At 52.0% G+C, this 25,799-nt stretch overlaps 2 protein-coding genes across 7 annotated transcripts in view; one reads left to right on the top strand and one right to left on the bottom strand.

The window, feature by feature from the left end:
• ERN2 (endoplasmic reticulum to nucleus signaling 2) overlaps positions 1 to 16,551 on the top strand; it is a 25,201-nt gene extending 8,650 nt beyond the window's left edge. For 2 of the 5 annotated variants that reach the window (XM_070779808.1, XM_070779811.1), the window contains 16 exons: positions 196 to 297; positions 1,832 to 2,096; positions 4,142 to 4,220; positions 4,313 to 4,460; positions 4,563 to 4,684; positions 5,367 to 5,522; positions 5,783 to 5,954; positions 10,726 to 10,810; positions 10,940 to 11,129; positions 11,211 to 11,310; positions 11,386 to 11,585; positions 13,082 to 13,229; positions 13,319 to 13,446; positions 13,962 to 14,085; positions 14,169 to 14,236; positions 14,327 to 16,551. In XM_070779808.1, the coding sequence (XP_070635909.1) occupies positions 196 to 297; positions 1,832 to 2,096; positions 4,142 to 4,220; positions 4,313 to 4,460; positions 4,563 to 4,684; positions 5,367 to 5,522; positions 5,783 to 5,954; positions 10,726 to 10,810; positions 10,940 to 11,129; positions 11,211 to 11,310; positions 11,386 to 11,585; positions 13,082 to 13,229; positions 13,319 to 13,446; positions 13,962 to 14,085; positions 14,169 to 14,236; positions 14,327 to 14,539 (2,300 nt within the window). In that variant the 3' untranslated portion in view covers positions 14,540 to 16,551. The remainder of the gene's footprint in view (positions 1 to 195; positions 298 to 1,831; positions 2,097 to 4,141; positions 4,221 to 4,312; positions 4,461 to 4,562; positions 4,685 to 5,366; positions 5,523 to 5,782; positions 5,955 to 10,725; positions 10,811 to 10,939; positions 11,130 to 11,210; positions 11,311 to 11,385; positions 11,586 to 13,081; positions 13,230 to 13,318; positions 13,447 to 13,961; positions 14,086 to 14,168; positions 14,237 to 14,326) is intronic. The other 3 variants (XM_019987913.2, XM_070779809.1, XM_070779810.1) reach the window with 3 other exon arrangements.
• PLK1 (polo like kinase 1) lies at positions 14,630 to 25,799 on the bottom strand. 2 transcript variants are annotated; one of them, XM_019987916.2, is made up of 10 exons: positions 24,710 to 25,798; positions 23,883 to 24,051; positions 22,636 to 22,780; positions 21,306 to 21,399; positions 19,843 to 20,062; positions 17,069 to 17,224; positions 15,985 to 16,062; positions 15,641 to 15,795; positions 15,362 to 15,544; positions 14,630 to 15,123 (listed from the first exon to the last, which is right to left on the bottom strand). In XM_019987916.2, exons 1-10 carry the CDS (start codon positions 25,109 to 25,111, stop codon positions 14,917 to 14,919), a joined length of 1,809 nt encoding a protein of 602 aa, XP_019843475.1. In that variant the 5' UTR covers positions 25,112 to 25,798; the 3' UTR covers positions 14,630 to 14,916. The 2 variants fall into 2 exon arrangements, with proteins under 2 accessions (XP_019843475.1, XP_070635913.1); XM_070779812.1 differs by lacking the exon at positions 15,985 to 16,062 and having other exon boundaries at positions 24,710 to 25,799.

Here is a 25,799-nt window from a genome sequence, read left to right as displayed (position 1 = left end):
CTGAGCACTGAAGAAGGAGCCAGGGACACGGCAGTAACAAAGCAAACCTGGTCGGGCCATGGTGATGCTCACAGAGTCTGGCCTCCAGGCTGGGTGCTCGGGAAGCCCCTGCCTCCGCAAAATGAGGTCTCCCGGGTGGGGGTGGAGGAGCGTCACGTGGGTGTTCCTGGTAACCCCGCTTCTGGGTGTCCCCAGAGTACACGGTCACCATGCACGACCCCAGGACCCCAGCCCTGCGCTGGAACACCACCTTCCGCCGCTACTCCGCACCCCCTGTGGATGGCTCACCTGGTAAATGTGAGTGTCTCCCTGCCCTGGCTCCACCTTAGAGCAAGGTCTCCAACTCAAGGAACCCTGAGTGGCATCCACGACCAAGCCCCACCACATTCAGACCCATCTGATCCCCTGAGGGACCCCACATACTGAATGATACCCTCTTGATGGACAGCCTAGGTCACCCACTCAGCACACAGCCTCTGACCCTCCTGTACCCTGAGAGCTTTCAGCATCCTGACTCCTTCACACTTGCAGTGAGCTCAGCCAGGTCACCCTGGGTGCTACCCAGACCCCAAGTGACCCCCAAGCAACCCCTGCACACCTGAGCAGTCCCCATGTGTCCCAACTGACCCCCAGTGTTGACAGAGATGAGAGATGACCCTGAGTGACTGCCCCTAGAGTCACCACCCCCCTTGATATAATGAGTGCCCTTTCCTGTGTGGGTATGCTTCCTGCTGCTGCTACTGCTGCTAAGTCATTTCAGTCATGTCCAACTCTGTGTGACCCCATAGACGGCAGCCCACCAGGCTCCCCCATCCCTGGGATTCTCCAGGCAAGAACACTGGAGTAGGTTGCCATTGCCTTCTCCAATGCATGAAAATGAAAAGTGAAAGTGAAGTTGCTCAGTCGTGTCCGACTCTTAGCGACCCCATGGACCACAGCCTACCAGGCTCCTCTGTCCATGGGATTTTCCAGACAAGAGTACTGGAGTGGGGTGCCATTGCGATCTTGGGTAATATAATATTACAAAGAAATTGCTTTTCTTCTGTTATTGTTCAGCTCAGTCATCTTCATATATGTTTAATCCATAGTAGTCACTTGTGTTATTTCATTTCCTTCTGTTTTGGGTTTTTTTTTTTCATTTCCCTTAGTATATCAATATATTTGTTACTGGTTTCTAAGAACTCATTTATGACTAAAGGTGTCAACCATTTGTCATGCAGTATAAATGAAACACCGTATTTTATTGCCATCAATTTACTCTGGTATTCGGTATTTTGGTTGTGTATTAAAATATAATCATGTTGTGTTTAAAAAAATAATCGTAACTGCCCTTCCTAAATGCCTGAATGACCCCAAAGGTACCCTAAGCCACTCCCAGACCCTGACTCCACCATTCCACCTGAGAATTCACACAGGCGACCCTGACACATCACAGGTGACACCCACAAGGCCCCTAACTGAGCCCCCTTCACATTCTAAATGACTCCCATGTTACCCACATGTGTCCAGACCACCCTGACTGACCAACAGCCAGACCATGACTGACTTCCCCACATCCTAAGTGACAAGGACTTATTTGCGCACCGGAGTTGCCTTTGGATGACCTCAGCTTACCCCTACATCTTACACAACTGTCCCGTTGAGCCTGATCAAAGTGACTCAGTGAACTTCCCATGTCCTGATAACCCTCCAGTGATCTCACCTGACCTCCACACACCTGAGGGGCCCTGCTGACAGCCCACCCTGAAAGCAGCTTCCCCACCCCAAGATGCTCCAAAGCGCCTCAGGGCAGGGCTCCCTGACCACATCTCCGCACCATCTTTCCCGGCAGACATGAGCTACCTTGCATCCTGTGGGATGGGTCTGCTGCTGACCGTGGACCCAGGGAGCGGGGCGGTGCTATGGACGCAGGACTTGGGCGTCCCTGTGGTGGGCATCTACACATGGCACCAGGAGAACCTGCGCCAGCTACCCCACCTCACACTGGCTCGAGACACCCTGCACTTCCTCGCCCTCCGCTGGGGCCACATCCGACTGCCAGCCTCAGGCCCCCAGGACACGGCCACCCACTTCCCTGCCTTAGACACCCAACTGCTGTAAGTACCCATGTCTGAGGGCCAGGGAGGAGCTTCTGGAAGTATTTTGACCAGTGTAGCCCAGGTCCAATGGGCAGGTATGATGTCCAACCATGACAGACCAGTACAGCTGGACCAAAGGTCACAGTATTTCAAACAGTTTGGTAAATAACCAGTGCCCTGCGTGCCCACCATGTGCTCCCAGGACCCCTGGATAGCCTCACTGTTCAGCAACTGGTAGGGTAAAATCTGGCCAAGGGAGGGCCTCCGTATCTCCACCCCCGTGCTACAGCTGGCATCTGTTCTGATTGGTAGGTACCGTGTGTTTATTGGGGCTTTCCCGGTGGCTCAGTGGTAAAGAATTTGCCTGCAATGCAGGAGGTGCGAGTTCCATCCCTGGGTCAGGAAGATCCCCTGGAGGAGGGCATGGGAACCCACTCCAACTTCTTGCCTGGAGAATCCCATGGACAGAGGAGCCTGGTGGGCTACGGTCTATAGGGTCGCAAAGAGTTGAACTCAACTGAAGTGACTGAGTGCACAGGCACATGTGTTTATTGAATTTTAAAACCCTTAAAAATGACCCTTCCTTATAACACCAAATGCCTTAGTATCCCCCTCTTGGGGAGCCGGGAGACAGACTGGGAAAATCAGGGATTACCCATTAATTCAGTTGGTTCTCCCAATATTAATTGAGCATTTGCTACATAGCAATCACTTGCTAGGCTCTGGGAGTACAGTAATATAGCCAGTGTTCTGACCTACAGAAATCTCAGAGTCTAGTGCAAGAGACAGGGGTGTAAAGAGGTAATCACGATATGGTATGATAAGGGAAGAGATAAGAGAAGTATAGTGTATCATGGGAATGTATAAAAGGGCACCTAAATCAAGACTGGGGGCAGGAGGCAATCATAGAAAGTTTCCTAGAGGAAGGGACATACAAGTTGAAACCTAAAGGGTGAAGAGAAAACAAGAGAGACAGATCATGGCAACCAGGAAACAGAGTAAGTTAATAAAACAAGGCTGGAGCACAACTCTGAGTGGAGAAGAAGGTCTGAGGCTGTTAAACAGGGATCTTATCAGGTCATTTGAAGGGTTTAGGATAAGGTTAAGGAGAAGGCATTGGAAGGTTTTAGATAAAGAAGTGATTTGATCATATTTTCATTTTGGAAAGATAACTGGCTACAGTGTTAAGTCATCTTAGTGCTGTGGGGAGGAAGCAGGCACAGAACATTGCCTTAGTTCAGGCAGAAGACACTCTGGACTAGGACGGAAACAATGGAGATGGAAATAAGTGGAGGCTAACAGATATTAAGAGGAGAAGACAGTATTTGGTGATTAGAAAGTTTGATGATTGTGAGCAAGGAGTCACCAATTACCATCAGGTTTCTAGAAGCACATGAGTGCTGTTGTTTTCAAAGGTAGGGAGCACTAGAGGAGGAAATGGGGGAGGAGGAGGAGGAGGAAGAAGAGGGGAGGAGGAAGAGAAGCAGGTAAGGAATGAGGTGATGAATTCAGATTTAGAAAACTGAGCTCCTGGAAGAGGTCTGGGCTAGAAACAGATTTAGAAGCAATGACTGTAGAGTTTGTATCATTAGCTTTTGCTATATAACCAATCACTCCCCAAATTTAGGGCTTCAGAATGAACATTTCTTATTTTTCAAGATTTTGTGGGTCAGCTGAGTGGTCTTCTGGTCTGGGCAGCCAGCTGGCAGCTTGGCTGAGCCTGGACAATCTAGAATGGCTTCACTCACCTATCTCATAGTTAGTGGATTTTTTTGGCCTATGGGGTATCAAATAAGGTCTCTCATACCCCCGCACAGTAACCTTGTTTTCCTCTTGTGGTGGTCTCAGTTTCCAAAGAACCCCATGAGAAGGCAAGTCCCCATGCACAAGCATTTCTCAAGCCTCTGATTGTCTCATTTGCTATTATTTCATTGGTCAAAGCAAGTCACATGACCCAGGCCAGAGTACGTGTGGGCTGGAACAATAGAAGGACACCAGTACGATGGGACTGAAACTGCCCGCCACCTTCACTCATTCTTCTCCCCTTTCCTCTCCCCCACTAGGATGACCCTGTATGTGGGAAAGGATGAAGCTGGCTTCTATGTCTCTAAAGCACTGGTTCACACTGGGGTGGCCCTAGTGGTGAGAAAGGGCCTCTGAGGGGCTGGAAAGAGGGGATGAAGCAGGAGAGAAGCCCCCCGCCACCACTCATGACTCTCCATCTTCTGCCGTAGCCTCGTGGCCTGACCCTGGCCCCCACCGATGGCCCCACCACAGAGGAGGTGACACTGCAAGTCTCAGGAGAGCGAGAGGGCTCACCTAGCACTGCTGTCAGATACCCCTCGGGCAGCGTGGCCCTCCCTAGCCAGTGGCTTCTCATTGGTGAGACCCCTTCCACCCAAACTTAAAGGACCTGTGAGCCCAGCTTCTGAGCTAGAAGGCTGAGGTCACCTTCAGCCCCCTGACCTTGTCCCTGCCCCTTAGGACACCATGAGCCACCGCCAGTCCTGCACACCACCATGCTGAGAGTCCATCCCACCCCAGGGAGTGGGGCTTCTGGGACCAGACCCTCAGAAAGCATCCAGGCTCCAACTCTCTTCTTGGAGGTCAGTGTTCGATAGGCAGAGGGCCTGTGGGGAGATGCTGCAGGGGTGGGCAGCCCTGGACCTTTTCCTCAGGCTTCTAGGCATAACATTTGAGGTGAGTCACCTGATCTCACAGTTTCTCAGAAGAAAAACTTTTTTTGTTGTTATTGCCAGAAAAAAGCGTTACAAGTGTCAAAACGGTATTGGCTATCTAAATTGTGAAACACGGGTCACGGTTTTCTTTATTCTTCAGTTTAGAGGTGGCAAAAGATTTATCAAGTGAGAAAATGAAAATGGAAAAACTATAAAGGTATGCCTTCCTGGGAGAGGACTGGACAAGAGTTGTTAGTAGTTCAAGGTTAGAAGGAACAGGCATGCTCTGTTCTCAGAATGACATGATTCTCAAATCTGGTTGCTTATCAGAATCACCTAGGAGCCCACTCCAACCTCACTGAATTCAGAATCTCTGAAGGCAGACACTTGTATTGTTTGGTGATGTCCAAGAGTATCTGGCTTTTTTAGTGACACCCCAGGTTTCCTGGGGCACCACAATTTTCAGCACCACGGAGAGCGCCAAGTTTGCCATCATGTAGACCACTCTCCACCCCTTCAGCTAAGCCCAGCCCTGTACTGCGTGATGAATAAGGGTTAGGGGTTCTGTAGCAGGAGGGGCTGCTTATAGTGGAAGCCCCTTTGTCCTCAGCTCCTGAGCCTGAGCCGGGAGGAACCTCCGGACCTGGAGCTGCATCCTGAGAAGAAAACCTCAGCGCTGTATCCAGGCCTGGGACCCCAAGACCTGCTGGCAGCCAGTCTCACTGCTCTCCTCCTGGGAGGATGGATTCTCTTCCTAATGAGGCAGGTAAGCCCATCACCTCTGACCTCAGGTCCATTTTATGGTCTTCCTAGAGGAACTCTGCTCCTCTCCAAGACCACTTAGCGAGTTTCTCCCTCACCCAGGTCCAGTTCTATCCCCTGCCTTCCTCTTAGCAGCTCCCAGGTCCTCGATACTGTGCTCTATATGTCAATGCTCCAGGGACCGGCCATCTCAGACACAGCTTCTGGGCCCATCATGGGGCAGGGCTGGCCAGGGCTGAGCCCTCTTCAGCCCCCATATTTCAGCAGCAGCAGCAGCAGTTGGCAGAGAAGCAGCAGCACCAGGCTCCCCTGGCACCTGCAGGCCCTTCTGACATCTCACAGGATGCTCAGCCCCAGCCCTCCAGTGCCACCCTTCAGAGCCAGAAGAAGCTTCAGAATCTCCCAGAGCAAGGCCAGCCACTGGAAGACCCTGAAGGTGAGCTCACATGAGCAAGAAAGGTCAGAGTCAGGGACAGAAAAGAGAGAGGCAGGTTTAGCTCCAGAATCAGATTATTGGAACAACTGCTGTTGTTCAGTCTGTGAACTGAACAAGTTGTATCTGACTCTTTTGTGACCCCATTGATTGTAGCCCACCATGCTTCTCTGTCCATGGGATTTCCCAGGCAACAAGACCGGAGTGGGTTTCCCATTTCCTTCTCCAAGGGGTCTTTCTGACCAGGGATCCAACCCACGTCTCCTGCCTTGGCAGGTGGATTCTTTACCACGAAGCCACCAGGGAAGCCCACCCTAAATGAGTTAACAGGAGAGAACTTTGAATAGTGCCTGCTGTGAAGTGGAGCCCTCTAGAAATGTTTGCCATCATTTTTGCTGTTGTCATTATGTTCAGGGACCCTGGATACAGATAGAACTGGTATAGATCTAAGTCCACTGTTAATTTTGATAAATTGCTTGACTCCTCTGAGCTGCAGTTTTCTCATCTGTCAAGTGGGAATGATAACGCCTACTCCATTACATCACCTCATATGACCGGTTTACCATCACCACTATTATTAAATCATGCCAAGCTGGTGTTATTAATATGTGTTAAAAGAATATCCTGTTTGGTAATAATAATAGTAGTAGTAAATTACCTAGGTACCCTTTGGTTCCTTTTCTCTTTAGAGCTTTTTATTTTTTTTTTTAACATTTTCCTCTCTTCTCTCAATTTCATCCTATAAAGAAGCCCTTTCAGGCTTCCTCTGGAACCTGTGGGATGCCCCAGGGGAGCTTCCATGTGCTTTTATTGGTCAGTCCAGGCTGCTTCTCTCCCGCTTCTTTGGCACTGCTCAAGCCCCCGCCTCCTACCTTGGGGCTACTCTGCTGCACCACTAACTCAGCCTGAAGTCCGCCCCATATTTAGTAGGATGCTCCCATGCTGCTTCCGAAGTTCCCCTTTGTGTTCACCCCCCCCTCCACCCTGTGCTGAGAGGAAAGCAGCTTCCTTCCTGGGGGCTCAGCTCCTGTAGAAAGCCCCCCACGGCAGAGTTGCCTGAGCCCTGAAGGTTGCAGTTCCGGTTACTTTCCTGGCTCGGGGTGGGTCCACACAACACTCCATCGCACCCTGAAACACTTCTTCTTGGACCTTCTGACTCAAGCCGAGTCTTTCCCCAGATGACCCAAACACCACGTTGTCCCAGGTGGTTCTTGTCAAAAGACCTTACTGTCCCTCACCACCACGGTCTACTAGACGCAGTTACTGACGGGATGGAATTCCTTCCCCCAGACATCTCCTCAGTCCCTTCATGGGTCTGAAGATGCCACTAACCCACAGAGGAAGAGAAAAGAGGATGTTGGATTCCAACCCTGGCTCATCCAGGCTCCCCTGTTATATGAAATACTTAAACTTCTTTACTCACTGTGAAAAAACAATCAAAGTATTATCAGTGCTTCAGGACAAGAATCTAAGAAAATAAAATACCCAGCTAGAGCATGGTCATTTTGTGACAAAACTCAGTGGTAACAATCTCTATATAATATTGAGTTCCCTCTGCACTTTAAAAGAAACCTTTCTATTTCTTTTACTTTCTTTAAAGTTTCAATAAGCTTTACTTCAGTATTTTCATAACTTCTAGGAAAGCATGGAAGGGACAGGTAATTATTAAGTGCTGTGGTAAATGCTGTGATGGGGATGGAAGGATACAGGGAGCTGTAGGAACACAGAGGAGGGTCATGGAGCTCTGATGTGGGGACATAGGAAGTGTCCTCAAAGTGAAGTTAGGCTTGATCCCAAAGAGAAGAAGGAATTACCCAGGTGAGCAGGGCAGAGTGGAGCAGGAACCCTCCAGGTGGCCCCAAGAGCACAGGTGAAGGTTCAGAGATGCGAGAAAGCAGGGTGCACATTCTGGAAGCTGAGAAGAGGGTTGCAAACTCATGCTTCTGGGTGGGTCAGGTGGATAAAGCAGAGAAGCGAAGCAGTCACATAGGAGAGAGAATAGGGAGTGGTGGGGACTGTGGCCAGCTGGAGAACAGGTGCTCGGGCTAAGCCTGCCTTGCTTACTGCTGCAATCTGGACCAGAGCTTGACTCAGGAATTATCTGTTGAGTTAGTGACTGACACTGGCCACCAGAGATTCGTAGATTAGACAGCACTCTTAATAAATATATGCAGAGTGAATATGTGCTAAGCAGGTATGAGGTATAGGCAGAGTTAATGGCTAGGACTTGCCCATTCAATATGCAGCAATTTGGAGTCCAGTGTATCGAAATCTTTCATGCAGGGAGAGTCAAATAAACACATGTGGCAGATGGCAGGAAAGCTTCGAGAACCACTCTCCAAAAGAGCCCTGCACTCCTATGGCAGCCCCTAACTGCCTTAGGGGCTGTTCTTAGGACATCTGTGTCAGGAACTCTGACCTCGGAACCTTTGGTCCTCCTCTCAATGCAGGGAAAGGAACGTTCCTCAGGACCTTTTCATGGTTCACAAAATCTGCAGTGGAGCCCTGCCCCACTCTCATTTAACCTCCACCAATGCATCTACACGTGCTTGGTAGGGTGTCCTCCAGGACTGCTGGCTACATGGTACATTCAGCAGCAAGTGGGCACAATCAAGCTGGCACAACCAGCTAAAACTGAGAGCTAACATTTATATAGCACTTACTGTACACCAGGCCCTGTTCTAAATATTGTGCATGTATGAAGTCATATTCACAAGGTAGATACTATCATTATGCTGATTTTATAGAAGAGGAAATTGAAGGCAGAAAGGTTCATGACACTCCCACCCCGGACTCACAAAGCCAGTATGTAGCAGCCCGGGAACTCACAAGCAGGTCAACTTTGGGATGGTATCTCTGTTTGAATTTTGGCAGTGCCCATGAAGTAGGTAACTGGCTTGAATGGTTTCCCAAGCTGTGTAAAAGAAGCAACGCAGTACCTCACATATTTCTGGGGATCTCAGAGGGGATTCTGACCATACATCATGTCCCCACCACATGACAACTTTTGATTCCTTTAGAAATTCTCCTGTGTTTGTTGCTTCTCCGTTATCATGATATAGAAGGCTGAGCAAATGATGGTGAATATGTTTGTGCAAACTGAGCCTCCTGATTCATTATTTCTGCATTCAAGAACTTCATGGCCAGAAGTCTGGCCTCCATCCCAGCACTGAGGGTCCTCCTGAATCTAGAGTTAGTTCTGAATCTAACCCAGAAAGCACGTAGTGAGTGTTCACGAGGGCATCCAGGCAGGGGAGGCAGACATGCAAAAAGACAGGAAACCAGCAGAACCAAGCGAGTGGTACAGAGCGGTACAAAAGAGGAGCCGGAAGCACTCAGGGACCCTCGCCTGGAGCCAGCTGAGCAGGGCTTGTCCAAACAGGCTTTCCGGCAACTCTGTCCCTGCTTTCTGAGCTGCTGGAGAGACAGGCCCAGCTTACCTGTGTGTGATGTGCTTCCAGCATGGCCCCAAGACCACAGTCCTGAGGGTGGAGTATACACATTTCAGGGTACACACATTTCACTTACTGCCTGCATCTCATCAGCAGAGAGTTTTTAAGCAAATAACCTAGAGCAGTGCTAAGGGACAGCTTAATACTTTGCTCGCAGATCTCTGACGCTGATTTTCATTTGCTTTTCCTAGAGCCGATTAGAGACTAAAGCTGCCAGCTCTTCCTAGGGAGAGTGTTCTCAGGACCACGGAGGGGCACACAACTCTAGAAACACAAGATGCACTTAGCTGTGTGCATGGGGCCCCCTGGGTGCTGAGCAGGAGCCTGCCCTGTGCCTGGGTCATTGTGAGGGGTCTCTCCCAGGTGACCCGAAAGGAAGAGCAGTAACTGCCCAATTCCTCCACTCACCTGAGCCAATCCCACCCACCCTTTCTTAAAAAAAAAAAAAATTTATTTTTGGCTGTGCTGGGTCTTCATTGCTCCTGAGGCCTTCCTCTAGTTGCTGCAAGGCCGGGGGTGGAGGGGGGGCTACCTCTCTAGTTGCGGTGCACGGGCTTTTCATTGTGGTGGCTTCTCTTCTTGCAGAGCACAGGCTCTAGGCACATGGGCTCAGTAGCTGCAGAGTCTGAGATTAGTTGTCCTGCGGCGTGTGGAATCTTCCCAAACCAGGGATCGAACCCGTGTCCCCTGCACTGGCAGGCGGATTCTTAACCGCTGGACCACCAGGAAAATCCAACCCCACCCTTTGTAACGGGAAGCCAAGGCCTTCTGGGGGCTCCCTGCTTCCCTGGAACTAGTTCTAGACAGTTCAGCATCCACATGCCCACTGCTCCCCGCCCACCTTGACCCCCGCCCAGGACAGTCTTTTCTGCCACAGCCTTCACCTTCATCATGCTTCCGGCTGACAAAATTCACTTTCCTATTTGAAGCCAATACCTTAGTCGAAAGGGTTTATTATATTAGTAAGTGGTGGAGGTGGGGAAAGGAAAGAAACCTGGGCAGGAAATGCCAGAAGAGGGAAAAATGATAAAAGAGGACAGCAGAGCAGACCTCCCCCCCACCCTTTTTCCCATTAATCCTCAGTAATATTATGCAGGATCCTTGACATAGTCCGCCTTTACAGATGAGAAAACCGGGGCACCGCGGTTAGGTCACTTGCCTGGAGTAAGTGGTAGCCTGAGGCACTGGACCCTGTCTGGCACCCGGAGGGGCATGGAAGCCGGAGGCTGGAGAGAGATCGAGGTTGGGGAGATGGGTCTGGACTGGGCAGGGTGGCAGCCATGGGCAGAGGCCCCCTGAGACCCCCTCTCCTCTCCCCCCAGCTGAGCAGCTCACCGTGGTGGGGAAGATCTCCTTCAACCCCAAGGACGTCCTGGGCCGCGGGGCCGGTGGGACTTTTGTTTTCCGGTGAGTGGCAGCCAGGAGCTGGGCTGAGGTGGCCACTATCCCTTGGAGAGCACCTCTTTCAAAGAACCCCCAAGGTGGGTGTGGATCCTAACGATTCCCTTTTCGTCTGCCCTCTGGACCTCCACCCAGGGGACAGTTTGAGGGGCGGGCGGTGGCGGTCAAGCGGCTCCTCCGTGAGTGCTTCAGTCTGGTCCGGCGGGAGGTGCAGCTGCTGCAGGAGTCGGACAGGCACCCCAATGTGCTCCGCTACTTCTGCACCGAGCGGGGACCTCAGTTCCACTACATCGCCCTGGAGCTCTGCCGGGCCTCACTGCGGGAGGTGAGGCCTGCGCTCAGGGGTGGGAGCAGGGCCGGGGGTCCTGGGCTGCAGGGTGATGCTCTGCCCCTCACTGCTCCCCAGTACGTGGAACACCCAGAGCCGGACAGCTGGGGCCTGGAGCCCGGCATGGCGCTGCAGCAGCTGATGGCGGGCCTGGGTCACCTGCATTCCCTACACATAGGTACCAGCCCCTCCCAGCCTCCCTCCGAGCCCCTGCCTGCCCCCCTCAGCTCTCAGCTCTGCTCTGCTCTCACAGTGCATCGCGACCTGAAGCCGGGCAACGTCCTCATTGCGGGGCCCGACAGCCAGGGCCTGGGCAGAGTGGTCCTCTCAGACTTCGGCCTCTGCAAGAAGCTGCCTGCCGGCCGCTGCAGCTTCAGCCTCCGCTCGGGCATCCCGGGCACAGAAGGCTGGATGGCGCCTGAGCTCCTGCAGGTCCCACCTCCGGACAGCCCTGTGAGTCCTGCTACCCCAGGCTGCAGGCATGCCTCCCCACCCAGTGTCTCTGCTGCCTGGGCTCTGGATCACCCGTTCTGTGGCCTTCAGTGACTCCTCCCAGCCTGTTTCTTCATCTGTAAAGTGGGGATAACTCCTCCCTTTTTCCCCTAGGGCAGTGGTTCTCAACCAGGGGTGACTTTTGCCATCACTGGGCAATGTCTGGAGACCTTTTGGGTCGTCCATTTGGCAGGGAAAGGGAAGTTGCTACTGCCACCTAGTGGGCAGAGGCCAGGGATGCTTGTGAGACACCCAATGCACAGGACGGTCCTCCAGGACCAAGAATCATCTGGTCCAAAATGTCAACAGTCCTGAGGTTGAGAAGCACTGAGCTAGAAAATGGTTTTCATCTCTACTGTGGTGTAGTCACTGAGGAGCTTGAAAAAATCCAAGTGCCCAGGCCCTACACCCAGTAACTGACCCCCAGCGACTTTACTGTGAAGCCAGAGTGGAGAGCCACCCAGATTGGAGGGTTTGGGGGAGCATCAGATGAGCTAATGGTTTCCTCAGTTGGTGCTAGTGGGAAAGAACCTGCTGCCAGTGCTGGAGACTTTAGAGACGCAGGTTCAATCCTTGGGTCAGGAAGAACCCCTGGAGGAATAACTGGTAACCCATTCCAGTAGTCTTGCCTGGAGAATCCCACGAACAGAGGAACCTGGCGGGCTACTGTCCATAGCATCGCAGAGTCGAACGCGACTGAAGTGATTTAGCATGCGCACACACACATGAGCTAATGTAACTGAGTCATAGAGCAGTGTCTGAACCCCGGAGGCACTTGGAGACCCAGGATCACAGATTTTTGAGTCAGTGTTCAGGGGGACGTCATAGGCATGGATGAGAGTAACACACAGGCGAACAGACAGAGTCACCCTCACCCCTGAAGTCGAGCGAGAGCTAGAAGTGGCAACGTGGAGACCCAAGAACCAGGGCACTGATGTTAGGAGCCTGTGCGGGTTTTGATTTTTTTAATTTGCGGCCACCATTTTAACTTCTGAGAAATTCCACATAAGTCTAGATTTCTGGATTCTTTTGCAAAATCAAAAGCTCTGCCACCCAGAAAGTCCCCTGGAGGCAACCAGCTGCAGCTGAGTGCCAGAGGCCAGCTGTGGATGGGGACGGTACCAGATCACTGTCCCCACTGTTGCCTTATTGCCTCATGCCCAGCCAGCTTCACTCGGACATGTCAGCATCACCCACCAGACCTGGAGGAATAACGCGTGGAGACCTAAACTAGAGGCTCAGTGGGCGCAAAGATTCTGGATGAAAACCACACGTCCCTTCCACTAGTGCAGAGGGGAGGGAATGTAGGGCCACGAAGATGCATCTTGGGAAGCATCCTTGAGTTCTAGCCTGAACCAAATCCCAGGCTGCTGCCACACCAGCCCCGGGCAGAGCGCAGCCAGGCAGACTTCCTGGAGCAGAGACCTCCTCCTCATCTTTGTCCCTCTGGCCCCCAGACCAGCGCAGTGGACATCTTCTCTGCAGGCTGCGTATTCTACTATGTGCTTTCCGGTGGCAGCCACCCCTTCGGAGAGAGTCTTTATCGTCAGGCAAACATCCTTGTGGGGGCTCCCTGTCTGGCTCACCTGGAGGAAGAGGCCCACGGTGAGGGTGACCTGGGCTGGCAGAGGAGGGGGGTAAGCAAGGCAGAGGCTGGACAGGCTTGAAGCCACCCCTCCCTCTTGCCCCTGCAGACCAGGTCGTCGCCCGGAACCTGGTAGAGGCCATGCTCAGCCCCCTGCCGCAGGCTCGCCCCTCCGCTCACCAGGTGCTGGCCCACCCCTTCTTTTGGAGCAGAGCCAAGCAGCTCCAGTTCTTCCAGGTCAGCTGGAAATATGGAGAGAGGCCTCAGAAAGTTTGGGTTCTGAGCAAGGGAAATCAGGTTGGCTGGGGGAAAGAGACTCATCTGTGTTCCAGGCAGCCCAGCTCCTTGATCTAAACCAAGACAGAGCCCAGACTCCCAAACGCTGCCCTCTCAGCCCTGCATGGTCTCCTCAGCACTGCTTTCCAAGCCCAGCTGCCCCTGGTGTGAGGACATACCCCATTCCTTTCAGCCCTAGTTATCTCTTGTGCTATTCCCATGCCCAGACAGCACATTCCACTTCTGTGACCTTGAGTCACTGAGCCTGTTTGCTCGTCTGTAAAATGGGGAAAACAGCGCCTCTGTCACAGGTTGGACTAGACCCTGTGTAGCAGAGATGCTCCACTTGACAGGAGGCAACAATCCTTTACCCTGAGCCGAGCAGCTCTGGCTGCTGCACGCCCCCAGCCATTGGACCCTCCTGGCCTGTGGCCTCCAATCCCGGTCAGGAGGCTCAGCAGCTCTGTGGGTCCTAGGACGTCAGTGACTGGCTGGAGAAGGAGCCTGAGCAAGGGCCCCTGGTGATGGCGCTCGAGGCAGGAGGCTCCGAGGTGGTCCGGAGTGACTGGCACAAGCACATCTCAGTGCCATTGCAGACAGGTAGAGGCCAGACTCGGGGGGCCCGGGAGGTCGAAGGGACGCCCCAGCAGGGACGGCTGTGCCAACGCCTTCCCTGCCCACAGATCTGAGAAGGTTCCGGTCGTACAAGGGGACGTCGGTGCGAGACCTGCTTCGTGCTGTGAGAAACAAGGTGTGTTCCAGGGCTCGGGAGGGGCCTGGACGGTGGGGAGGCCTGAGGCCTGGTCCGGCTGAGCCCCAGCTCTCTGCTCCGACCCTCCAGAAGCACCACTACAGGGAGCTCCCAGAGGAGGTACGGCAGACGCTGGGCTCTGTCCCCGACAGCTTCGTCCAGTACTTTACCAACCGCTTCCCACGGCTGTTGCTACACACGCACGGTGCCATGAGAAGCTGCGCCTCCGAGAGCCTCTTCCTGCCTTACTATCCACCGGCCACAGGGGTGAGGGGGCCGAGCCCGGGGGCAGCGGGGAGCTGAGCCCGCCCGGGTCGACAGACCAGCAGAGGCCAGGCCGCTGGGGCCACCGGAGCAACAGCGTGTGCCCCTCAGGGAACACAAGGAGGAAAGGAAGATTCACGTATGTTTAATGTGTATAAAGGCAAGCACAGTCCCGAATTCAACAGCCACGTTCTGTACAATTCATAGGGTGGGCCTGAGGGCAAGGGGAGAGGCCACAGAACCCACACGGAACATGTACAAAAATAACTTACACAGCAGCCCCCACCTGCAGGGATGACGAAGGTCTCGCCCCGGCCCCCAGGGCTGGGGACACACTATAAAGTGGCACCACGGTGCTAACCAGCATGGGCCAAGGTGCTAGTTGGGGAGGAGGCGCCAGTCCGGGGGGTGGGGGGCTATGAGGAGGCCTTGAGGCGGTTGGCGGCCGAGCGCGAGCTCAGCAGCTTGTCCACCATGGCGCGGGCGTAGCGCAGCCGGCTGGCCAGCTCCTTGGAACAGCCGTACTCCTCCAGGAGGCTCAGGCGGTATGTGCGGAAGTCCCGCTTCTCGTCGATGTAGGTTACGGCGGCCATCAGTGGGCACAGGATGAGTTTGGTGTGGTCCTGTGAGGGAGAGGGCAAGAAGATGGACAGAGGGGTTACTGGTGATTGAAGACCCCAGCTGCTACTGTGTGTTGGCAGGAGTAGAGGGAAGATGGGCCAGCTGGCAGGAAGGGACACATTTCATTTCTTTCTACTGCTGCTGCCAAGGATGGGTCCACGCCCCCCACTCCCCACCCAACTCCGTGGGCTGGCAGAGAGGCACAGACACCCTACCCCAGCCTTCCAGGGCCCAGCTCACCTGGAAGAAGTTGATCTGCACACAGCCATTACTGAGGTGCAGGATGATGGCACTGCGGGTACGGAACCAGGTCCGCAGGTAGGGGAGCCGGGCCAGCTCGTCGCCTTCCCGAGGCGTGATGTTGGCGCCCGCCTTCAGCAAGTGCTCGCTCATGTAGTTTCGGAAATACTTCAGGAGGGTGATCTGGTTGGAGGGTGAGAAAGGGAGTCGAGTTAGAGCCTGTCCCGGGCACAGCCCTCACTCCACAACACAGGACCACACAGGCCAGCCAGCACTCACCTTCTTTATCAAGGAGTTGGGGTGGGAGCTCACGGTGAGGTAGGACTCTGAGCCGTCGCGCTCGATGTACTGTAGGCTGTCGCCGTCACTGTAGAGGATGAGGCGCGTGGAGTCATTGAAGAGCACCCCGACGCTGTTGTCGCACAGCTGATACCCTAGTGGTGAGGGGAAGGAGACCTCAGAAAGGGGGAGGGGGAGCAGAGAGGGCCTTGGAAGCTGGAACTAGGAGGCCTGGGATGCAGACAGCAGAGTGTTGAGGGAAAAGGACCCGAGAGTCAAGAAAAGCAAGTGCCTGTAACAACTCGGAGGGTCTCGAGCTACCCACCCACCTGGGAGAAACCTACCGAGGCCATACTTGTCCGAATAGTCCACCCACTTGCTGACCCAGAAGATGGGGATGCAGGCAGGGTCCTCGGCCTCCTCTGGGACAGAAACAGACAAGACAACCAGTCAGGACGAACCTCTTCCCCTCTGATGTGCTCGGGTGGCCCACACCAGGGAACTCGGTCCAGAGGCCTGGGGCCCCAGAGGACAGCAGAGCTGGGCCTCTGCCATCAAGTAGCTTAGACAGGCAGCACTGAGGCAGAAAGTCACAGTGCAGCCGAGTCTACCCGTGCGTTCAGCTGACCCGTTTAGCAAAGGCCCACTGTGTGCCAGGTGTTATCACAGGCATAGTGAGCAAAGACAAAACCTACTTCCCGGAGCCTGCAAACTGGCTCCAGGGCTAGAGACCAATCAAAATAAATATGCACAGAAATGTAAGTTACTTATAACTATCATGGTGAGAATCAGTGAGTTTTGAGTGATTAAAAAATTGTAAGAGAAGCTAATTTCAGATGTATGAAAATGTGATGTTCCATGCATGCTATAATCCCCTCTTTCAAATACAATAAACAAATGTGGAAACTTTATGTTAGATGGGAAGTGTTGTGGAGAAAACATAAAGCAGGTAAGGGGGAGGAGAAATGCTAGGGGTTGGGGGCAGGGAGATGCTCACAGAGGTAATGCTGGTAGAAGCACGTGAAGGGGTGAGTGTCAGCCATGCAGGGATCTGGATGAAGCGAGTGCTGGGGGAAGGGAACGGTGTGAGCAAAGGCCCTGAAGCTGGAGCATGCCTGGGTCTGTTATTTCCACTGTCTTGAGGCCACAGAGGAATTCCCTGAGCAGAAGAGACAGTGTGTGCAGAAGCACACAGCCAGCATATGGAGCTGCTGAAAGGTGGGGCACTTGTGGAGACAGAACAGATGAGTCACAAAAAGAGAGGCCTGACCATGGAAGGCCTGAGCTAGCAGGCCAACTTCCCTGGACTGTAATGTACAGGAAACGGGAGAAGGAAAGGCATTGTGGAGCTGGGGGCCTGGACAAGCTGCCAGCATTCTGTGGCTGAGACTTCCCTGCCCTCTCCAGGTGCCCTGGCCCGGCGCCCACCTTGCCTCACTAGCCCCCGCTCCGAGGGCTTGGAGGCGTTGACGCTGTGCAGCTGCTGCAACATGTCGCTGAGATGGCAGTCGACGGGCTCACTGGCCTCCCGCACCACTGGTTCCTCTTTCTCCCGGGGACGTTCAGGCATGGGGTTCTCCATGCCTGTAGGAGAGGAGACATGGTTATTAGTTAGGCACAAAGGCTGCAGGATGTGAGGGCCTGCGACCCCCAACCACAGCTTGAGAAGCTCTTTACGCTGCCACTGCTTTAGGTAAGCAGCAGGTTATTAGAGCAGGAGCTGCCCTGCTGGCTTCATGGCCACACACAGCCATAATGCTTCAGACACTCAGGCCTCTGACCCAATGCTGGGCCCTGCTGGGAACCTCTGGTCCTGAGCAGCTTGGAGCTGCCTGGCTTCAATCTAAGAATTAAAAGCATCTTCTGTATCCAGGAAAATGGGAGGGCTCAGTAAATTGCAGTCCATAAGATGGCCTAACAGGCATTTAATGAAAACATAAGAGGTTTTCCCCCCTAAAATCTGCTTTATGTACTTGTATGTAACTGAAATCTAAAAAGATACACCCTGAAATTTTAAGACTAGGTGTATTTGGGTGGTGGAATCATGGATGATTTTTATTGCCTTTTATGCTTAAAAGTTTAATTTTTTCCCCACCAACATGAAATTCTTAAAATATTTAAAGATCTGAATTTTCAATTTAAAAAATCTATGCTATGATAAAGACTTAAGTTTGAAAGAATAGAATATTTGAGACTTGCTTTAAAAACTCTCTTGCTAGAGAGAGTTTCTAGTTTCTAGTTTCCCTCAGCTCTTTCATTGCCGTGGATTTAGTACCTGGTTGAGGACCCACAAACCAGGGAAGAGGAAACAAAACAAAACTTCCCTCCCAAAAAATCTAGCAGAAAGAAAAGGAAGAAGGTGGAAACGATAAAAACAAGTATAGGCAGACAATGATAATTATTAAAAACAGATGATGAAAAATGGAATTTATGTATTTATTCCCCACAAAGTTCATTCTACTTCTGGGTTTTGCTTTATGTTCAAAATCTAAAACTAAAAAAAAAAAAAAACAAAAAACAATCCTTTAAAATAACAATGTTATCTTATAGCTCTAAGACTAAATATCCATGAGTCCATACCAACCAAATAAACGAATGGGAGAGAAGTGACAGCTCTTCCTTACCGAAGAATTTTGATTAATAAGATGTAGAAGGAACAAGAAAAGGGGAAAAATCACCATGAGAATACCACAGTAATAACTGCTGCTGCATTCACCACGGATGCTAACATCAGTGAGCTGAAGTCTGAGAAGCAGTATTCTCTCAGAGACGCTCCCCATGGGGCTTAAATTAATCACTGAAGGAAAAACAGTAACTATGCAGTGGAGGCACCACCTTAATCAGTGATCACCATTCAAAGGAAATACTCATATAACCAAAGAAAATATCAAAAATTAAAGCAAAAAGAAAAAGGTATCCTTAAAACAACAGTGTCATAACTGAAATGAACTCATAAAGTTGTGCTATATCCACACAGAGAAATAAAGTATTTCAAGTGGCTTTTCTTGGGGGGCGGGGGGGGGGGGTGTGTGTGTGTGTGTGTGTGTGTGTATGAGAGAGAGAGAGAGAAATATAGTCTAAGGACAAAAAGAACTGCATGGAAATAAACATAGTTTCATAACATACTTTATATACGTTGAAAATTCATGTATACCGTGTAAGCAAACAAGGTTTTCATTGTGAGAGAAAAAGAAATACAAGCATAAAATTAAAGTAAAATTCTATAATATTAAATTAGACACTTACAAATTACCAAAAGAGAATTAAAGTAGTAATTTCACAGTGGAGAAAAAGACTGCTGTAAGACAAGTTTGCATCAATTTCAATTTCCTGAACTTGATAACTATGTCCTGTGTTGTGGTTACGTAAAAGAATTGTTTTTAGGAAATACACACTGAAGTACTAAGTAGTAAAGGCCAGAATGTTTGGGACAAAAACAGTACACACACATACAATGAGAGATGGAGTAAATGTTGAAAAATGTTAATTGGTGGAGAAAAGAGGGTATAAGATACAGGAAGATTTTGTCTATTCTTATACTTTTCATATTTTGAAATAATACTAAAATAAAACATTCAAAAATGTGAATCAGAAATGGCATAAATCTAAGGTCACCCCCCACTCCAGTTATGTATTTTCTAATTCTGCTCTCTGAAGAGACCTAGAAACAATGACAAACCAAGCAATGAAATGCGCTTTTGTAAGAAAATGTCCATCCTTTTAGAGAGATGTGCACAGAAGTTCCTGGGGGTAAAATGGCAAGATGTCTGGAATTAACTTCAAAAATACTTCAAAGGAACAAACAAGGAGCGATGAAGCATACATTACAAATCTTAGTAAGTGCTGACTCTGGTGGCGATGTGGGTCCCACGTACATTGTGCTCCATATGTGTACCTGAAGCTTCTCAACATTTTTCCCAATGAACCATGCAGGGCGAGATCAGTGATTTAAAAAAACATAATGTTAAGAATTGTTCAGGCATGGCATTTAGCTACTCTCTTCTCTCAGGACACGACAGGTCTGATTCAGTCACAGTAAGGTCTGTCTTTCCTGACAGGGCTATGGGGAAAGGCGTTTGCCATATGAGGATGGGGACCATGGATTCAAAGACTGGGGCCTGTCCTACTGCACACCAGGGCTTTGGGGACCATCCATTCACACACTGAGGCAGGCAAGGCTGTCTACCCACACTCTGGTTTACCTTTATTGAGGACGGTGAGAGGCTTCCGGTTGCTGGGGTCCAGGCTACTGGGAGCGATTGAAAACCTCGGTGGAATGGTGAGGCAGGTGATGGGGAGGCGGGCAGGGATATAGCCGGAAGTGAAAAACTCGTCATTGAGCAGCTCGTGAATGGTTGGGCGGGCAGTGGGATCTGGCTGAAGCATCTTCTTGATGAGGGAGGAGGCCACGGGGTTGATGTGCTGGAAGGGAGATGGGGAGTCATAAGCAGGATATGACACAGGACCTGGCTGCTGCACCACCACCCCCTACCCAGCCTCAAATACACCATGTTCAGTGGCTATAAATGTCCCAAGTTTCCAATGGCAGCTTTCCTAAGTTGACAAGTTGCTCACCACTAGAACAGCACTTGAAAACAAAGGCTTGGAAGTCATAAAGACCTGGTGTAAGTCCCAGTTCTGTCCCTTAACACCAGCTGTGTCAACCAACCCAACTTTCTGGGCCTTTGTATCTTCATCTATAAAGTGGGGACACAGCACCAAGCTTGGAGCCCTGGTAAGGAGACCCAACCCAGGGTAGGTCAAATGCACAGTAAGCCTAGCATCAACTATGTACTTACTATCTACCAGCAAAATACTGTAAGCACTTCATGTAGATGAACTCACTTAACCCTCAGAGAAACACCCAAAGAGTGAAGCTCTCTAGTACCACCCCTCTTTTGCAGATGAGGAAACAGGCACAGAGAAGTTAAGTGCCTAAGATACACCCTGAGTGGTGGAGCCAGTACCCACACAGAGGCAGTCAGGGGCAACCCCCACACTCGGAACCACTCTGCTCGGCCCAATAATTGACCCTGTGTAACAGATTCAGCCCATCTGTCCTGATGTCTCGAGACAAGGCTCTTGGCTTCACCTAAGACAAAGATGCCAAACTGGGAAGCAGCTGTGTGCCAGACTGCTGCAGACTATCCCTCTCAATGTACTCCTGCTGGTGGCTGCAAAAGCACACCACTTTGCCTTCACGGTGGCTCACAATTCTGTGAGCACTCACTGTGTGCAAGATGCTCTGGGGCAGGGACTCCATTTTACAGACGGGAAACTGCAGCTCAGAAGACTCAGGCCATTTGTCCACTGTGCTCTGGCTAAAAAGTGGCAGAGCCCACCTGAAGCAAGACAGTCCACTGCCAGGCTAAGCAGCACTTCTCCGTCTGCCCCCTACTCCGGCTCTTTCTCTCTGTTTTACACGTCTTTTGGGTTATCTGCCCAACCGTTGAGAGCCTACAAACTCTCATCCCAAGAAAACCTGTTTCTGTGCACATACGTCAGACTCTATGCAATTTCAGACAGGACCCTCTAAAGCTCTTACGCCTACCCTGGGGTGGCACTGACCCACTTCTTTCCCCAGGATATGGCTGGGCTCCGTAAATCACTTGGTGGGGGAGGGAATTAAATAAAACAAATGTAAACTTAAAGTGGTTTTAGTCACCTTGGGAATACTGTATTCATTGTTCTTGATCCGGAGGTAGGTCTCTTTTAGGCAAGAGGTCTCAAAAGGTGGCTTGCCCACTAACAAGGTATACCTGTAAGCACAAGGAGGGATTTGGCTCAAGGCTCCCAACCAAAACCCAGATGCAGGGAGGAATCCTCCCAGGGCCAGAAAGGAAGTCAGACATCTTTTGGGCATTCACTGTGACTCTGGGGCCCCAGAGGACAATTCACAAGTTCACTAACCAGCCCCAGGAGACACAAACTGGCAGGGAGGTGCCCTCGGCAGAATACAGGTGATGAGACTGGGTTCTAATGGATCAGTGACTTTTTAGCTATAGCCTGTGGTAATCTAGGAGCCAGAGGCTGCTGGATAACATGGAACAGGTCCAAGCAGGGGCCACTTGCTCCTTCAGAGGCAGCCCCACAGTTAACAGTTCTGTACTTTAGGCTACAAGTTTTCATGTGGGAAATTCCAATGCAAAGAAGTAGGAAAGCCATTTCTAACTCTCCAGTATCCAGGGAAACAACAAAAGGGGTAACACCTGAACAGGCCAACCTCTGCCCACCACCCACCTCTGATGGCCTTGACCCAGACGGACCACAGGACCTCCTCCTGCCAGCACCACTCCTGGCCTAATTCTTCCCACCCAATGCTGCTTTTAGATCAGTGGTTCTAATACTTTATTGTGCATGGAAATCACTCAAGGGTCTTGAAATACAGATTGTGATCCAGTTAGCCTGGGTCTTGAGATTCTGCGTAACAAGTTCCTAGGTGATGCTGCAGCTGGTCTGCCGTACTTTGAATAGCAAGGGATTAGAGCAAGTTTAGAGAAGGCAATGGCACCCCACTCCAGTACTCTTGCCTGGAAAATCACGTGGACGGCTGAGCCTGGTGGGCTGCAGTCCATGGGGTAGCTGGGGGTCGGACATGACTGAGCGACTTCACTTTCACTTTTCACTTTCATGCATTGGAGAAGGAAATGGCAACCCACTCCAGTGTTCTTGCCGGGAGAATCCCAGGGATGGGGGAGCCTGGTGGGCTGCCGTCTATGGGGTCGCACAGAGTCGGACACGACTGAAGCGACTTAGCAGCAGCAGAGCAAGTTTGTGGAGACAATCCCTCCCTCATTCCCTGAACCCACAGCCCAGGCTGCAGGAATCCTACAGGATATACCAATTCAGCAATGAGGCTTCCTTCGGAGGCCATCTGTCCTCTGGAGCAGCCTTTCCAAAGGCGGAAAGGTCTGCGGGATAAAGTCTATCAAGTGAGAAATGTCCAGAAAGCCCCTTGCTGAGACTGGTGGGTCCTGAGACAACTCCCAACTTACATGATGCACCCAATGGACCATACGTCCACCTCGAAACTGTGCCCCTTCTTGCTCAGCACCTCAGGAGCTATGTAATTAGGAGTCCCGCACAGGGTCTTCTTCCGTTCCCCGTCATACTCCACTTTGGTTGCCAGTCCAAAATCCCCTGGGACAGAGGGAGGAAGATGGAGGCTCAGATGCCAGCTTCTGTCGTCTGTCAATGCAGACAGCTGCTTCAGATGTAACCATCAAGACCCAGGGTCAAGTGATCTCTCAAAGCCTCTAGTCCTTGTGTGCAGCGAGGCTTACCCAGAAATCCTCCCACCATGCTGGCCCTAGGGAGGGGCCTCCCAAAGACCCTCTTCACCCCTCCCCTTAGAAAGGGGGGGTTTACTCCGAAAAGGGAACTGACAAGGATAGCAAAACTCAAATGCCTACAGGGCTTAAGCAAATAAATGTCAAGATGGCTACTTGGCAAGTTTGTGAGGAAGTGATACGGAGGGGTGGGGACTGTGGCAAACCATAGGGCATCTAAAGGGAATAGCTGCTGTTCAGTACAGCAAAGAGCTGTCCTGAGGGAACGCTACCCCTGTACTGTTGGAGTGTTTAAAAGGAGCTCCAAATTCAAAATTTTACATCAAGGCGCTCAGTTTAAAAAAGTGAAAATGAGGGGCTTTCGTGATGGCTCAGTGGCAACGAATTCACCTGCCAGTGCTGGAGAAAAGGTTCCATTTGTGGTCGGTGAGGATCCCACATGCCACAGAGCAACTAAGCCCATGTGCCACAACTACTGAACCTGCCACAACCACAGAGCCCTGGAGCCACAACTGCTGAAGCCTGCACACCTGGAGCCTGTGCTTCACAACAAGAGAAGCCACTGCAATGAGAAACCCGCACACTGCAACGCAGAGCAGCCCCCACTCCCCGCAACCAGAGAAAGGCACGCAGCAGCAGAGACCCAGTGCAGCCAAATATAAGTAAATTAAAAAATATTTTAAAAAAGTGAAAACAAATCCAAATTCTTAAAAAAACAAAAAACTGTATAGAAGAACACACCCCCCAAAGCGCATCTGCAGACAAGACATTGGTTTGTGGCTCAAGTTCCCGTCCTAAAGAGAGGATTCTAGAGGCAATCAACAGCCCAGACTTCCTACCATCCTCTTCCTCCCTCCCTTGTCTCTTTCCAAATTTCCTCTCCCCCACCCTCCCTCCCAGCTCCTCCTCATCCCCACTGCATGTCAAGTGCCCCTGCAGGCCCAGGTCCTTACCTATTTTCACCTCCAGATCCTCGTTCAGGAAGAGATTGCCCAGCTTGAGGTCTCTGTGAATAACGCGGTTTCCGTGCAGGTACTGGCAGCCCAGGACGATCTGCCGCAGGTAGTAGCGGGCCTCGGGCTCCGTGAGAGCTTTCCTCCGCTTGTGCAGCTCCAGGAGAGACTGGGAGCAGGAGGGAAGCAGAAATGGGAGCCGGTGCTCAGACCCAAGGCAGGGACGGGGTGTCATTAGGTAAAGGCAGCCAGGACCCTACTACCCATTTCTTCTCCAGGACAACTATGATCCAGACTCCCCTCCAAACCAGGCAGCAACAGTTCATAGCAACCCTCTCCCACTGGCTCCCTCCCAAGTCCCTTACCTGGGACCCCTCTCTCAGCCCACTCCGGAAGCTGAGTCCCCAGTATCCCGGTCCCGGAACTCTTGGCAGCAACAGGTCCCTTTCCTACCTCTCCCCTCTCCCGGAAGCTCTGAAGTCTGGCTCCAACTACCCTCTGCCTGACCCAACCCCACTCCGGAAAGTGAGGGTCCGCAATACCCCTTACCTAGCAACTCCGGAAGCCCTGGCGTTCATAAGCAAGGTTCTCCCGCACCTCCCCCAATCCGCCCAACTCCTAGCGTCCAGAAGCCGCCTTCCCTAGAGACCCCAAGTGCCAAGAACCTTCTCTCTCCCTAAGACTTTCTCAATTTCCAGTTCCAGGTTCCCAGCACCTCTTCCCCAGCAGCTCCGAGCCCCGGGGCGCCCCTTCCCCAGCAGCTCCGGTTCCCGGCGCCCCAACCCCTGCCCCCAGGGCAGTTCCAGTTCCCCAGCAGTGACACTCACCCTCCGGCGGCAGAGCTCCAACACCACGAACACGAAGTCGTTGTCTTCGAAAAAGCCGTGGAAGCCGACGACGTGCTGGTGAGCGAGGCTGCGGTGAATGGATATCTCCATGGACATCTTCTCCTTTTGGTGCGGTTTGAGCAACAGCGACTTAGGCACGATCTTGCCCGCGAATACCTCCTTAGTGTCCGCATCCGAAATCTCAAAGCACTTGGCAAAGCCACCCTTCCCCAGAAAGCGACCCCGTAGATAGCGCCGCCGGCTGCGAGGGTCCACTAGGACCTCCGGGATCTCCTTCGCCGGCGGGGCGGCCGTCGAAGCCCCGGGAGCTGCAACTCCGGGCGCTTTCCCTGGGTCGGCTGGTGCCCGCCCCAGCTTCCCTGCAGTTGCCGCCGCACTCATATTCCCGGAGTTGCCCAGCGGACCTAGCAGGCTCTAGGCAGAGGTTTGGCACGGCTCTGCCTCTCCTCGAATTCAAACGCGGCGCCGGGAACGTTACAAGAGCCTACGCGCTACTGATTGGCCGCGGGGATTTAAAATCCAAACCCGCCCGCCGCGCGGCACTCTGGGAGCGCTCGGCACTGCAGCCGCCTTTAAACTCTCACCCAGCCCCTGGGAGGAGCTTGATTGGCAGGGATGGCGGACGGAAGACACGTGGGATGCCTGGGAAACCAAAGCTGCAGTGGGGTTGCTGAGACCCCGCCCCAGAAGAGGGGGGAGTTCAGGGTTTCTCCTTTCTCGGCGGCAGGGGAAGTGCCTGCAGTTCCCGAGTACCTCCTCCAGGAAGCTTTTCCCAGCACCTTCCTCCACCCCCACCTCGCCTTCTAGATTATAAACTCTTGAAGACAGAGGCCTGGCATGAGAGACTGTATGGGGGAGCCCTAATATCCGCCTCGGAAGTCACCAGCTCTCTTCCAAATCACCCCATAAACTAAAATCGAAGTATAAAGAGGATGCTTGCCAGGCAAACGCACCTTCCAGGCAAACCCCCTACTCTACTTCAAATAACAGCAGGGGCCACCAGCATCACCAACACCTGGGAGCTTGTTAGAAAGACAAAGCTTCAGGCCTCAACGCAGACACCCCCCCC

Source organism: Bos indicus, chromosome 25 (assembly GCF_029378745.1).
Source record: "Bos indicus isolate NIAB-ARS_2022 breed Sahiwal x Tharparkar chromosome 25, NIAB-ARS_B.indTharparkar_mat_pri_1.0, whole genome shotgun sequence".
NCBI classification, from domain to species: Eukaryota; Metazoa; Chordata; class Mammalia; order Artiodactyla; family Bovidae; genus Bos; species Bos indicus.
Note: the sequence above shows the minus strand (reverse complement) of the source record. Positions and strands in the feature narration are given on the sequence as shown.